This window comes from Lepidochelys kempii, chromosome 1 (genome assembly GCF_965140265.1).
Source record: "Lepidochelys kempii isolate rLepKem1 chromosome 1, rLepKem1.hap2, whole genome shotgun sequence".
Taxonomy (NCBI): Eukaryota; Metazoa; Chordata; order Testudines; family Cheloniidae; genus Lepidochelys; species Lepidochelys kempii.
The window spans coordinates 175,778,409-175,793,913 of NC_133256.1; the positions used below are offsets into that span (position 1 = coordinate 175,778,409).

Here is a 15,505-nt window from a genome sequence, read left to right on the forward strand (position 1 = left end):
CAAATATATTAATTGAGAACAAAACTGATCTTTACATATAAGAATTTCAGAATAACTCTCTTATGACTATTCCTCTTTCCCCTTTTGCTCTACTGATGGCTTTGTTTGACTTGTATGTAAATGTGCTTTTCTTTGTCTTTGGTCGCACCTTACCTAATTTACATCAGAGACACAGACAAGTAGGCAGAACCACATTCCTTGTGTATCTTAATCCTGCTGACACATGTTTAGAACACAATTCTAGCACGTATTGATAAGCCTTTGTACACACCCCATGCATATGCCATGCAATGATTTTAAGACCAGTGTGTTACCAGTTCATATATGATACCTTATATGACAGCTTTTAGATACAGAGTGCCAACAGTGTGTTCGGTGTAGTATGTCAGGCCTGATATGAGTTGCTGATAGAGTAGTGAACCACCTCTGTGTCAAATATAAATCAAATTCATGGCATTTTGGTATGTTCAGTGAGATGCCAGGTTGGGATCAGTTGATGTTCTTCCTGTTGAGGCTGTATGTCTTTTTTCTATTCACTGGCAGATTATTCATTATAGCGCAAGTGCTAAATAAGGACAAATGTTTTGAAAGAAAAATTTGCTTCTGTTTAATTTTCAATGGCATGAATGGGGGGATTTTCAACGGCATGAATGGGAGTTGTGTGACTAAGTGCCCTTTGTGCCTTTGAAAATCTCTCTCGTCCTTTATTTATGTATGGCCAGATTTTCAGAAATGCTGAGCACCAGCAGCTCTCACTGAAAAGCTATGGTCCAGATTTTTAAAGGTATTTAGTCCTTGCTGCACTCAGCATTGCAAAGCCCAAGTCTCATTTTCAAAAGGGATTTTGAATTTCAATGAGATTTAGGCTCAGTGCCTAAGTCCCATTGAAATCCAAAGTGCCTAAGTCCCTTTTGAAAATGAGACTTAAGTGCCTAACCCAGTTAGGCTTTGCAATGCTGAGTACAGCAACACCTACACATCTTTAAAAATCTGATCCTTATTGCTTTTGAAAAGCTGGCCACTTCATTTTGCTACCAAAATGGGAACTGAGCTCTTTGGCAAATCTGGCCGTCTTTGTGGGCGCTTTTGAAAATCTTGCAGTTGTATGGCATGGTTAACATACCCAGTACTGTAAATAAATACACTAAGGCTTTGTCTGCACTGGCAAGTGAAGAATAAAACTTTTATCATTCAGAGGTGTTAAAAAAACACTCACACCCCAAAAGACAAGAGTTTTGTCGAGGAAAAGCACCGGGGTAAACAGCGCTTTGTCGTCAGGAGTGCTCTCCTGCCAACAAAGCTACCACTGCTCGCTGGGTGTGGAAGTTTTTTGTCGGCCGGAGAGCTCTCTCCCACCAACAAACAGCAACTACACTGCGCATTTGTTAGCGGCACGGCTGTAGTGACACAGCTGTGTGCTAAAAGCTGCGTAGTGTAGACACAGCCTAAATCCAGCGGCTACACTACAGTACACATCAATCACAGAAGGTTGAGGGCACATTGAAAACTGGAACGTTAGATGATACTGAATTGGTCTTTAAAAGGGTTTTGAAAGTGAGGGAAGGGGAAGAGTCAGGCATATAGGCCCCAGCGTTGCAATGCACTTTGCACAAGCAGACCCTTGAACCAATACACAGTCCTTTTGTCTTCTTTGGGGTTCAGGTATCCACCTGTGAGCAATGTATTGCAGGATCGTGTTGATGTTGAGTGGGCTACAGTGGCTGTTGACATCCTGTAGCGATAACGATCAATCCTTTGATTTCTAAGGCTTCAATTTCTAACAGATATAAGGTACAGCGCTAATAGATCAGCAGTTTGCCAATTCAGTTTCTGCAGTGCTCCAAGAACAATCTTGTAATCATCTAAGTGTTGGTCAGGGGGGTTCATAACATTTTCATTTTCATTTTTTACAGCTGAACAAGAACATCAAAATGAGCAACAGACCCTGACCTTAAGGCCCGATCTCAGCTTTAACAAGTCAGAGGTAAATGACTGTCCGAGAGACTCTGGATGTTACATCTTATCGGAAAATTCAGATAATGGCAAAGAAGAGCTAGATACAGAAAACCTATCTGACGTGCTACAGACAATCACCATCACTGAGACCAACTGATATATGTGCTTTTCTGCAGCTTTGCAGACAGGACTATCAGATACGTTAAGCTAACTTGCTAGTATGGCAGCACAATAATAGGTTGCAAATATTCTCAACATCGAAAGCACTCTTAGGGTTTCCAGCTGAAGTACAATATTTTTGACTTTATTCAATATATGGACACTGTGTACCTGAATCTTGGTTGACGAAAATAATGTCCATACTTTCCTTGTTTATTAATTCTTGAACAGTTGACTGAAGGGAAAATAAATAACTGCTATATATATAGATATAGATATAAAATCATTTTCTATTAAAAGAACAGGGAGTTATTTTTAGGCATTGGCACATAGTTCTGGATATGTTATCTTCTGAAACATTCTGAAATATTGTAAATAGTGTACATATTTATTTTAAAAGCTAAATATTAATTATTGTCCTTTTTTATCTTCTGAGGAATGTTTCTCTGATATTTGTACAAAACAGACTTTTCACCAGTACACCAGCATAATAAAAAGGTGATTAGGGTTGATATTCTACAGTACTATGAAAAGTACTGGGTCTGACTCACATTTACATTAAAGCTGCTTTACACCACTCTGCTGTGTAATGTGGGCATAAAGGAAATTTCAGCCACTTGAAGGCCTCTTTACATTACCATGGTGCAAAGGGGCCTTAGTGTAAATGAGAATCCGGCCCTCTGTCTTCAGTAGCCTTTAGGAGCAACTTGCAGTTTGAATTTTGTACACATTTATCTTTTTATTACTATTTACAGTCTTTCTAAACATTGTGAAATGAAAGCGAGAGCTATTAGCAATTAACTGATATCCACAACTGAGCTTTCATTATTATTTTTGGTGAAACTCCTTCCTTGTGCGCTTAGCATGAAATTTGTCAGTAGAAATACTTGTTTGTATGCAAAAGCCAATAGCTAATACATTGGTATATATTATCAGTGTACTCCATACAACAGCTAATCATCATTTCCCCATGTATTTTACACTAGAATATACCTTTTATTTGCTTTTCCCTTCTTCTTGAAGTACTTCCTTTGACAATAAACAGAACTATGTGATTGAGACTCTTAAAAACTTTTTAATGTGGACACTAACTTTTCAAAGACTGTATGTTTATAATGGTAACATAATATATGAGACATCTACTGAGTATTTTTTATCATGCATAATCTGTATCAAATTAATGTAGTGACTTCCTCTCTCACCTGTTAGTCACACATTTTCATAAATTATATCTATGTTGAATAGTTTCCACTAGCTTGCTGACATTTTTTTAAAAATCACCCTTCAGAAGAGACCAAGTCTGGAAAGTTTCTCAAAAAGAGAATTTCCGAGGAAGTTATGAACAAGTGAAAATGGGAATTTACAATGAAAACTGTTTTGACAGCCTTCTCTCTACCTGTCACTAAATGCCATAGTGCAATGGGTGTGTTCATGTTGGCCTCAGAACCATAAGGTGTGGTTCTACTCTGAAAAGTTACTTTGTGAACACGGCATTGTGGGATTCCATACTCTCTGTATGTTAATGACTTCCATATCAAACATGCTGTGTTCACAAGGAGCAAGATAGGCTTAGGTTGTGTTTTCTTGTTAACTTCCAGGCCTGCAGACTGGAGCTGGCATCTGTATGTCAGGCTAAGTGGGTTCTCATATAACTACGGAAAAAGGATCTGCAATTAGAACTCACTTAACAAGCCTTTGATGATGCATGAGCCAAAATGGAATTTTTTTTTAGGGCATCTCTACACAGAAACTTGCACCAGCTTCACTAAATCAGTTTCCTAATGTATTTCTAATAAGTTATTTCAGTAAACATCTGTATACGGACACATACGGTACCGACATGAGCTAAATCAATGGTAGCAACTTTTGTTCCAGAGAAGCATGTTCAGGTGACAGCCAGGTAAGATCTCTAGGATAGCCTATGCGTGAGTGATTAGAGTCCACAAAGGCAGGCATATAGAGTGACACACATGTTCTGTGGGATATCTAATTGTATGGATTTATAGGAAGAGAGAGGACTCGTTTAATCAGTTACAGTGACACAGTTAGGTGTGGCTGTGTGTTTAGCAAAATATCCACCTGCCCGTTTTTTTACAGGAACCAACCCATGCACCAGATTCAGTTGATGGCAAGGGGGGTGGACAGTTATAATTGACAGACTGACTATTAGCCACTCATTAAAAGTGTGGATGTGAACTGTGTGTTTAGCTGTTTGTGTCCCAAACCAGTTAGAAACACAGTCAGTATCTGCCCAAATCGTTGTGTGTGCTGGAAAATGTGTCAAAGTAACTAAATTTATTTAAGCCATTTGCAACTTCCTGTGAAGGCTAAATGATTACATCTCACATTGAGAAATTTCCGCTCGCTCAAGCAATTCTGAGAAAAATGATGAGGAAATTGTACACCACAAAGCTTAAAAAAATCAGGTTACGGGCAACACGCATGTACAGCCTTCTTGCACCTCACAGCAATTCTGTTAATTGCCCTGAGCATGGATTAAACCTGGAGTCCTTACTCAAGCAATCGCCTATTGGCTTCAATGTTGTCTTGTCTAAATATGGCCTAGGTAAAAAATGAGCTGCCCCAGTGGTAGCAATGGTGAGAAATTTTAAGAAAAGACTTCTGTCAACTTGAGGAGGTTCCAAAGGCTGCCAGGAAGGTCGGGGGAGGGGAGCATGCTGTGGAGGCCCTCCCTTTCACTCCTTCGGGGCCGTTTTATGCTCTATTTCACTTATTGACGCCTCTGTGCCTCATAATTGAGGGAGTGTAGGATCCTCGGTCCTAGTCAGACAAAATGGGGAGCTCTACATTTCCCTTCATTGCAGGGTGTGTGGGAAGGAGCAAAACAAAGTAGAAATAGTTGAAGAGGCCCTGGATTTCACAGTGCAGAGTCATGGATGATACCAATGCAGAAGTCAGTGTTACTTTTAGCAGCATTGCCTTCTGCTCATCACTTTCCTCCGATCAAACGGGGAGAGAAGTATTTCACAGTCAGAGGAGTCAACAGAAACAGGACTTCTATGGGAGCTGTGCTTCTTAGGTGAAGGCTGGCCAGTGGCCACACAGCACCATAGAAGGAACCAACGTGTCACATAGAGGCCCTAAAAACCCACAGAGATTGGCCTGCACGACCTTGGAATCTGCTCCCTGACTTCTCCTTTTGTTATAAATCTCTTGAAACTCAATGGGCCTGATTTGCCAATGCTTGGTTCCGGGCACATTCAATTAGCCGTGTACAAAGTGGGTGTAAACCACTGTAGGCAGTGTAGGTGACTGCAGAATTCTGATCTAGGAGCATTTTCTTCTGACTTTGCCCAGGTGACTACACAAGGTACAAGATAGAGGAGAGTTTGTAATTCATCAATTCCCTCTCTTTTTTATGAGATGTAATATAAATGATTGGCTTTCAGTGATGTTCCAGAATGGGGCAAAGTTGACATAAAGAGCAAGCTGAGGTTTCCTTTAGTAATGTGTATTCATTTAAAAAAAAAGGGGGGGGGGAAGGGTTCCAAACAGGTTGCTGTGGTATTGTAGTCAGACTTGGGGACTGAAATGTAAACAATATTTGTGTATTGTGCAGCTATAATTATTGACTTAAGTGGATTTTGGAGCATGCCTTGTGCCCATGCTTCAAATAAGCACCTTTTCTGGGTGCTGGGAAAACTCAGAAAGAGAGAGAGGTAGTTGCTACACTGAGGAGCTCCTGGGATGTAGGGCTAGGACACCAGACTGAGAGCCAGAAGCTGAGTTCTATTCACAGCTCTGTCCTGGACTTGCTTCGTAACTTTCAACAAACCAGTTAGGGACAAATTTTCAAAAACTCTCTCTACTCTTCTTGCTCAGGTTTCGAGTTATCATTTTTAGATGCTGCTGGCCTGGCCTCAGAAGTGCTGAGTATATGTGTAGCTCCCACAGACTTCAGCTGCACTTGTGAGTTCTCAGCAGACTCTCTGAACATCAGGCACCCAAGCTTTTGAAAGCATAAACATGGTACTCTTCAAGTATGGTGCTCAACAGAACATTGTGCTTCAACCCTCTCTGCATTGTCTGCCATATCACATGAGAACAGTCCCATACTGGCTCCAAACACCATCTTAAATGCAGAGAGCTTTTTAAATATCTTCTCCACTAACATTGTACTTTACAGAGCACATGTGTAAATGGGAGGGCAACTCAAAGTTACTCAGGGCAGGACAGGAAAATCAGCTTTCTAGCAAAATGAAAAAAAGTCAAACCAAAGGACTCACGTTCCTTCATACAAATCTCTCCAACACACCACCTTACCATATCCTGAGTTGTCTCTAATGCTTCCCCTGTTTTGGAGGTTAATCACGAGCGTGTTTCCTAGAGCAGATATATTTAGTAAAATGAACAATATCAGGATAGCCTGCTACAGTAAATACCCACTTGGCTTGCTGTATTAATGAAAATTGAATTTATTATTTATTATTTTAGTATTAAATGTCAACAAGCTTTCTGAAGAAGCTAGACTATTAGTGTGACTGATGAAAGTGCTACCGTACGTTAGCAGTACAAACATGGCTACACGACATTTAGCCAACTCCTTAGTATTTTCTTTTGCTAAACAGTAACAGTACTGACTTTGCTCAATTGTAATGAACTAAAACATATGATCTGTCATTTTATGAAGGGTTTATGTCTTTTTCACTGATTATGGATGGAAAGCCATTGTGATTAGATCTGTGAACTAGCAAATGTCTGTCCCTTTGTTGCCTCCTGTCAAGGTTCCTCCCCCACTCTGAACTCTAGGGTACAGATGTGGGGACCTGCATGAAAAAACCTCCTAAGCTTATCTTTACCAGCTTAGGTCAAAACTTCCCCAAGGTACAAAATATTCCACCCGTTGTCCTTGGACTGGCCGCTACCACCACCAAACTAATACTGGTTACTGGGGAAGAGCTGTTTGGACGCATCTTTCCCCCCAAAATACTTCCCAAAACCCTGCACCCCACTTCCTGGACAAGGTTTGGTAAAAAGCCTCACCAATTTGCCTAGGTGACTACAGACCCAGACCCTTGGATCTTAAGAACAATGAACAATCTTCCCAACACTTGCACCCCCCCTTTCCTGGGAAATGTTGGATAAAAAGCCTCACCAATTTGCATAGGTGACCACAGACCCAAACCCTTGGATCTGAGAACAATGAAAAAGCATTCAGTTTTTTACAAGAAGACTTTTAATAAAAAATAGAAGTAAATAGAAATAAAGAAATCCCCCCTGTAAAATCAGGATGGTAGATATCTTACAGGGTAATTAGATTCAAAAACATAGAGAACCCCTCTAGGCAAAACCTTAAGTTACAAAAAAGATGCACAGACAGAAATAGTTATTCTATTCAGCACAATTCTTTTCTCAGCCATTTAAAGAAATCATAATCTAACACATACCTAGCTAGATTACTTACTAAAAGTTCTAAGACTCCATTCCTGGTCTACCCCCGACAAAGACCAGCATATAGACAGACCCACAGACCCTTTGTTTCTCTCCCTCCTCCCAGCTTTTGAAAGTATCTTGTCTCCTCATTGGCCATTTTGGTCAGGTGCCAGCGAGGTTACCTTTAGCTTCTTAACCCTTTACAGGTGAGAGGAGCTTTCCCCTGGCCAGGAGGGATTTCAAAGGGGTTTACCCTTCCCTTTATATTTATGACACCTCCCTTCAGCTGATACCAAACTGGAAAGACACTGGTTTTTACTTCCCTAACGCAGTCCAGTTCTCTGATTTTTTTATTTCTGTGTTTGGTTCCATCTGTGTTTTTACAGACGATCCCCATGGTGTGTAATACTATTGGGAGTCACAAGATGGAATTAGTACAGATAGTCTTACAATTACACGTAACTAGATATACAGGCAATTAGATGTTAGGAGAATTGCTACTGTTAAATGTGGTGCATTTCTTTCCAGAAACTAACCATATCATCAGTAAAGTTGATCCTCTCTGTCTGAGTCTATGACAGAAATTATATTTTGGATGTAGAACTGCTACCTACAGGGTATATTCATGCAAGGAGACAAAAACCATTACATGATGTCAAAAAACATTAGAAGGAGAATCTGCATTAGTAGGTAGTAGGGTGGTTAGCGAGGAAGCGGGTTGACTGTCTACCAGTGGAAAGAACCTGTGCTTTTTGCATCCTGACCTGTCAGTCAGACAGCCCACCTATGGGATCGGTGTTGACTCAGGCCCAGATCCTCCAAGTTAGGTTGGTCTCTGCAGCACCATATTTTAATACCATATGCTGGAGAATTCATTTATTGTTGAGGAATTGGCACCGAATTTCGATGATATTTGCCAAAAAAGCAAACAAATTTACAAGAGATATGATTCAACAATATAAGATTCTAGATATAACAGAGTTACTGTACCTCATAATTTCAAAAGCAAGTAGAGGGGGTTCATCTAATTAAAACCTATTCAACTGAAAATCCTATTTATATGAAACAGATGTTTGCCCTACCTATAATATCAACAAACTTCACATCAGTAACCAGCAATAAACAACAGAAAGATGCACAATGAACGTCAATTAATACAATATGATTTCAAATAACTTGCATTGTATGTTTATAGCTTTACTTCTATCCTGAGTATCCACTCTAAAGGTCAGTTAACCCCAATTTCTGCTAGCCAGCTTGTACCAGAACAAAAGCAGCATAGGATCCTTTTTTTTCACCAGCACATCAGCAATTCCAGCATTTGGTGATGAAGAAATTTTCAGTTATGGATCTTTCCTAAAAGTTTTAGACTGAGGAGGGTCTGGAGAAAGAAGGTACTGGCTGAAATTGCATAGGTATCTCTTGAAATGCCGCTGCATAAATCTTTTGAAAAGGTTTCATTATTCAGCCTAGAATCATATGGATTCAGAACAAGAAAGGGCTGTAGCATGTGTGCCTGAAAGGATAAAATTCATCCTAGTAAAGCTTCAGCTACGTACATTAGTCCAAGGCTATATTAGCATGTCTCTTGAAGTAGAAATCCTTACTGAAAATGGCCTAGATGTTTTAAACACTCCAGTGGGGTTTTGTCCACCTCCACCACACCCCTTTTTGGCTGTAGAATGTCAATATTTTAAAGTCTGTCAGGTGCTTACATACTCTGTTTAATTAGGAAGACTTTTTACCAATGGTCTGGTGGCTATTGGAAGCACTCTTATGGAATTATGCACACATCACTAACTGAAAGGCCCATCAATGTTTTAGAAAGAATAGAAGCAAAGGCAGTTGGTTGATGTCTAAAGTATTGGTCTTTGGGAGAACACAGTATGCCAAGAACTTTAAATGCAGATATTTGTAATTACAATGATCAAAGACGCAGAAGAATCTAGGTCCCTTGTGCATAGGTGGAGATTTTGTTTCTTTGGACCTATCTATTTCTACCGGTCATTTTAAAGAGTTCTGCCTATTAGTACCCCTTACCTTGGGCCTGATCTAATGCCCATTAAAATCAATAGAAAAACTCCTGTTGGCTTAAATAGACATTGGATCAGACCCCTTAACCAACTGTTGGCATGTGATAGACTGTTGTTCCAGAATTCTGAAAAGAATGTGGAAAGTGAAGCTAGCAATATGTACCACTTTTATTAGCACAGCTTTGTTCCACAAACATGTTTCTTGTTCCCAAGTGTTTATGATCATGACACTACTCGGGCAATCCACATGGTTCTTCCCCTTCCCTAGACAGAACAGCTACTTAAAATGGGGTAATAGGGAACTCTCTACCTCCTCCATCTTCAGTGCTCTTTAGGAACTCTGAACCTCATGTAGTCAGTCAGCACTTTCCAGATTTTTAAAGGCATTTAGGTGCCGTAAATCCCTGGTGAGATTTTCAAAAGTCCATTGATTTCTATCCCACTAGATGCTGATCTACATCTCTCAATGCCTAAATACCTTTCAAAATCTTGCCCATGGTGCAATTTTCCTGATGCTGCTATTATTTACCCCCACAGAAATATAATACTCAACCCTGAAAAAACCTAGGCACAGACACTCAAAGTAGCCAAAAATATGTATTTATTTGGGGTGAAAGTCACCCCTGTGCAGAGGCTCAGCATGAGGCTTGTGCAACACTTGGGTCCCACTTCAAGCCTGGGCACTGAGTGGTGCATTAGCCTCTGTGTTAGACCTCACTGTTGCAGTAATTTTCATCCCAACCACTGGCAAATGGACCAGTAGCCAAGTACTAAATGATAATGTGTAGCTATCATTGCTCCTTGACTCTTCTTGATTCCTTGTTTAGCCCTTCCAAAGCTTTAATTATCATTGCCCTGCTACTGCAGATCTGAAAATCCAATACTTCTTTCAATTTGTAAGGGGAGATAAAGTAACAAAATAAAGAGCAGTTATTTTCATGCCTCAGAGAAATAATCATCAGCTGACCATTGGCATACACAGTTGAAATCCAGCTATATGGGATGAGCTGTTGTAATTTTCTCTCTTATCGCAGTATTTTTGTTTGTGGTTTTTCTGAGAAGCAAAACAGTTTAAAAGTGTTTTCAGTTGCTAAAAGACCTCTTAAACCATAAAATCATATTTCTGAACCTTGGAGTTATAGTTTCTGCATTATATAGTTGGAAATTAGATTCTTGGCTCCTACTAGCTGGAGATGAATGGCTATTCTGTACACACTGTGCTAGAAATGTCCTGCTGCTAATCCGTTTGTTTAATTTACAAAGGGGAAATCCAGCCTAAAAGCTATTGATTTGAGATTTGCTGAGTTGCTGTATTTCCTGAAACAGAAATATATTTAGTATGACTTCTTGCCCATTGAAAAACTTCTCAGTGAGACAAGTCTGTCCCCCCACAACAGATAGTAGGTGGAGGCAGGTATGCCTAATAAATCATGCCTTTTAGTCTGATAGTACTACAAGAAACATACCATCTGAGTAAGCCAACTTGGTGTAAGGTAATACTTCCTACAAGGCATCTTGAACATCGGGGTCTTGTGAAACAACATTTTGATTAGCTAAGTGAAAATGAATCACAAGTGTTGCCATAGAGTTATGCTACGATTTTATTCAAAGAACGATCAATTGGTTGCAGAGTGATGAAACATTAAACAAAAAAATCGATTCAAGACATTATATTCTTACAAGATTCCTAGATCCTCCACTCCAGGCCTTATAGTTTCCACAAGACTCGTCAGACACAGATGTTAATTACAAGAAAATGTTAATTGAGTGCATTAAATCAAGCATGCACGCTAGATCTGCTATCACAGCGGGAACTTCTTCTCTGAGAACTGACAGAGAAAGATTTTCTTCTCTCTCAAATGGCACAGCAGTACCATCATCCAGCCACTGGCAAGGTAACCAGTTCCATTTTAAATCTGTCCTGTCTACACCCTGTTGAAGTAATTCGGTTAATTGCAAACATCAGTCTTTGGAGAAATCTTTCATACCGCTTGGATGACTATCCTAGCATTCAAGCAGTGCCGTGGCACACTGCTGCCTGCTAGATCTGGATTAGATGTTATGTGGCAAATAGGCCGCTTAAGCACTGAGCATCTACGAAGCCCACACCATCACCTGGGCTTTTAAATGTCATAAATCACCTACAAAGAATGTATTCCATGCATGAATGGTAGCCAGAGCAGGCAGTGTTGCTATGGGGAGTAACTATCCAGGTTATGAACAGACAATGCAGAGACTATGACATTTTTTTTTCCAAAATATTTTTTCCATGTTAAAAACATTCCACTAACTAGTAAAGGGCAAGGAGAAGTCAGACAAAATATTAACTATGTCAACTGAGATTCAGTTCCTCTAGCCCTCATGCTATACAGAGTCCCGCATAAATTCCTGTTTTTTTACAGAAAAGGTTAACCTCCCACAATTTACTTACTCATGAAATATAAGGTAAACAAAAAGAAAAGGAGGACTAGTGGCACCTTACAGACTCACCAATTTATTTGAGCATAAGCTTTCGTGAGCTACGTTGCATCTGATGAAGTGAGCTGTAGCTCACGAAAGCTTATGCTCAAATAAATTGTTTAGTCTCTAAGGTGCCACAAGTCCTCCTTTTCTTTTTGCGAATACAGACTAACACGGCTGCTACTCTGAAAGGTGAACAAAGACACTGATCCAAATGATCCAGTATATTAAAAAATGCACTGAGCCAGGAAACGTTCAAAGTTCTGTTATAAATTATTTTTTAAGGGCTGGGATGGTAGGTGTAATCAATGTGCCAAATGGCTATTAACTGGAATAACAGGATTTTGGAGGAACTTTGTAGCTATCTGGGTTGATCTCCAGAAGACAGAGGTGCTGTCCCTCCCACTCAGCCTTACTTATTTATTTTTTTAAGGATTTATAAAGTAGCCTAGCTAAGAGCTAGGGAGCAGCTGAATAGCGAGCTTGACATGACCTGCTGCAAAGGTAGTAATAATGGAATGGATCAAAATATATCTGGATGGAGAATGGCAGGGAAAAAAATTGTTTGTTGACTTTATAATATATAAAGATGGTTTCTACGATTTTAATTCTTTTTTCTCTGCTTGTTTTGCAGAGATATTTTTAATATAAATATGAAATATTAAGCCCTGGATCTTCTCCTTTTCCTGGAGGACTTAGGCAATACCAGAGGCTTGAACTATGATATTACTGGAGTCTGAAACATAAGACATGCCTCTGGTTATGTGAAGAGCAGTGGGAACATGCTGAGTGTTAGGCCCTGAGAGCTGGCAAGGAGTTCCAAAGCATATGCCTAACTTTACTCACGTGAGTAGTTCTACTGAAGTCAATGGGATGAGTCACATAAATAAACTTAGGAATGTGCATAAGTCTTTGTAGGATCTGAACCTCAGACTCTGTAACTCAACATTGTTTGTATTTGTCCAGTTTCTACTGCAGTGAAAGACAACATGGCTTTCTTGCTCACTTCCTTGGTTTTGCACCAGTAGTAAAGATGTTAGTCAGCAGATGGTTGCATAGCTCTGGGGAATGTCTTAGTTAATTCGCAGTATGAGGATCTCATTAATTGCTTCTGGTAGAATCCACAAAATAATGAGCTTTGTCTTGTTTGTTTGTTTTGTTCTACTAAATTTATTAATGACAAGCATAATAGATTTTTTTTCTTCAACTGAAAGCTAGTTAGGGCCATATTCTCAGCTGGCACAGGCTTATTGTCTCAGAGTTACACCATCAGAGAATCTAGCCTTTAATCTGCAGGATGTTTCTTCCTAGAGGAATGGTTGCAAGCCCACTGAAGTCAGTTTAAATACTTCAATTGAATTCAACGGATTTTGCATGAAGCCCCAGATTATTATGATTTTAACATTAGTTTTAAACCAATTTATTGTCTCCTCTTCCATAATTTCCACTGCAAAGTGGTGACGGGTTCTTGAACTTTATTTATTATAGGATTATGGACAGAACTTTCCCTAGCAAAGCATAGTGTATATTTTTATGAGGAAGTGAAGCTTCGTAATAAGGGAAAAGGGAATCCCTAGACACTACAGAATCACAGCAGGATACAGTCCCTAGACAGTTTAAGTTCCATTTCATCAAAGTACTATGAGGCTTGATCCAGCACTTACTGAAGTGAATGGAAAGTCTCGATCATAGAGTGGGATGGACTTTTAAAGAAAATGGGCTTTTCCCCAACCTGTGACTAATCAGTTGCCTTCTAAGTGGTAAGATAAGAGGCCAAGAAGCAACTCTCTTAAAGGGGAGAATGGGGGGCTCTAAGGTCAGGAAAATGACATGGGGGAAGGGGGTTGCCACTGTACTTAGGGTGATCAGATAGCAAGTGTGAAAAATCCTCGGGGGGGGGCGTGGTGTGTATATATATATACATACATATGTATATATATGGCAAAGCCCCTACTATCGGGATGGTCCCAATAATATAGGACGTCTGGTCACTCTAACTGTACTAGCTAGGTGTGGCTGGGGATACCTGCTGTGTAGCTGGCAGCAACCCAAGCCCAAGCCCTCTGAGGCACAGACCTTAGGGGGCAGTAGGTTCCAGGACCTGGGTTACCTGTCTTGATTGATGCTGAGCTGTGTTTGAATGATAAATGCACTCCTTGGAAAAGGAAATGAAATATTGCCACCGGTGGGAGCGTCATTGACGCACTGGCTAGCAAGTTGGCTCTCCAATTTACATGAGTGGGGAAACTGAGGCAGAGTCTGGTGATGTGTTTGGGAGACCATGCTACAGTCTCCCATCAATTTCAGCGGAGCTGGATCAAGCTCTATTACCTTAGTTCTTGTTCCCATACTTTGGAGAGGATAACAAAGCTAACAAAGAAATTAAACTATTGAATCTCCCAGTGTGGGATCATTTACAGTCGATGTCCCGCTATGTCCCCCCAGAAAGGAGCTACATCTGCTATGTGTTTTGATGCTTTCTGCTCAGAGTATATGGAGCTTTTTGCCAAAGTGAGGAAATGTCATGGGATCCTACCCTGTCAAGCACAGAGTGATCTAGTTAAGGTGTCCCCAGGTCAAAGTCAGGAGGCGCTGAGCTGCTTGTCAGACACAATTCCTTGTATATTGTGACATCCATAACCAAAACTGGAGCTTAATCTTCTGTTTCTGGCAGCAGAGAGACTGGCCCTGGGATTGGTGTAATTTCTCTTTCCTTTGCTCAAGCATTTTGAAGTCGGTGGGAGTTTTACCTTTCGTAGTACTACATGGGCAGCCCCCAAGCAATAAAAGCTCTTGGCGGAATCTGCTGTATGTGATATAACAATGTGGTACATAATCACTATGTTTAACTTAGCTGATAATTCCCCCTGGGCCTGGCCCCTTCAGGAGATGACTCTTACTTGCTGTTTCAGTAGTTGTAGGGTCTAGAGTTCTGTATGCTTGTCCATTATGTTAAAGGTCCATTAAGTAGCATACTGATGCACTGACTGAACTGGAGAAATATAACAGTACGCGATGTTGGCTGCATTCCGCATGAGCTGTGTAAATAATCGGGGTGGGGAAATTCTTCACATAGCTCAGGAGGTCTGAGGGGGAAAAAGACTAGCCACATCACTGTAGCCAGGGATTCCTCAACACGAGGAACCCCCGCCGATTGGTATCGCTAGCCCCGATGCAGAGGATGTGTCAGGAGAGAGGAGGAAGGAGATCGAGTGGGGAAGGGCCGTGAGGAGGAGTGCGCAGAGTTCAACGCTTTCTGGCTATGTTCAGCTGCAGATGGCTCCTTTGGGGCTGTTGCAAGTGCCACATGTTAGCACAGCTGCTCTAACCTGCACCAGGGCTGGGAGTCAGACAGAGAATTACAGAGCCATGACCAGCACCCTAACAGCATCCTGAGTCTGCTTCAACAAGCAGAAACTCAGCAAAGCAGCGATTTGGGCACAGTGCTAAAATTCCCCTTTACTGAGTTTGAAGGCTTGGAGGTGGGTGTGGTTTTTCACAGT

At 40.6% G+C, this 15,505-nt stretch overlaps 1 protein-coding gene across 2 annotated transcripts in view; it reads left to right on the top strand.

Moving 5' to 3' along the window:
• Positions 1-3,383, top strand: part of LOC140894896 (SAM domain-containing protein SAMSN-1-like) — a 67,925-nt gene extending 64,542 nt beyond the window's left edge. Inside the window, exon 10 of one of the 2 annotated variants that reach the window (XM_073303758.1) lies at positions 1,914-3,383. In XM_073303758.1, coding sequence (XP_073159859.1) covers positions 1,914-2,113 — 200 coding nt within the window. In that variant the 3' untranslated portion in view covers positions 2,114-3,383. The remainder of the gene's footprint in view (positions 1-1,913) is intronic. The other variant, XM_073303775.1, reaches the window with a different exon arrangement.
• Positions 3,384-15,505: the final 12,122 nt, after the last annotated feature.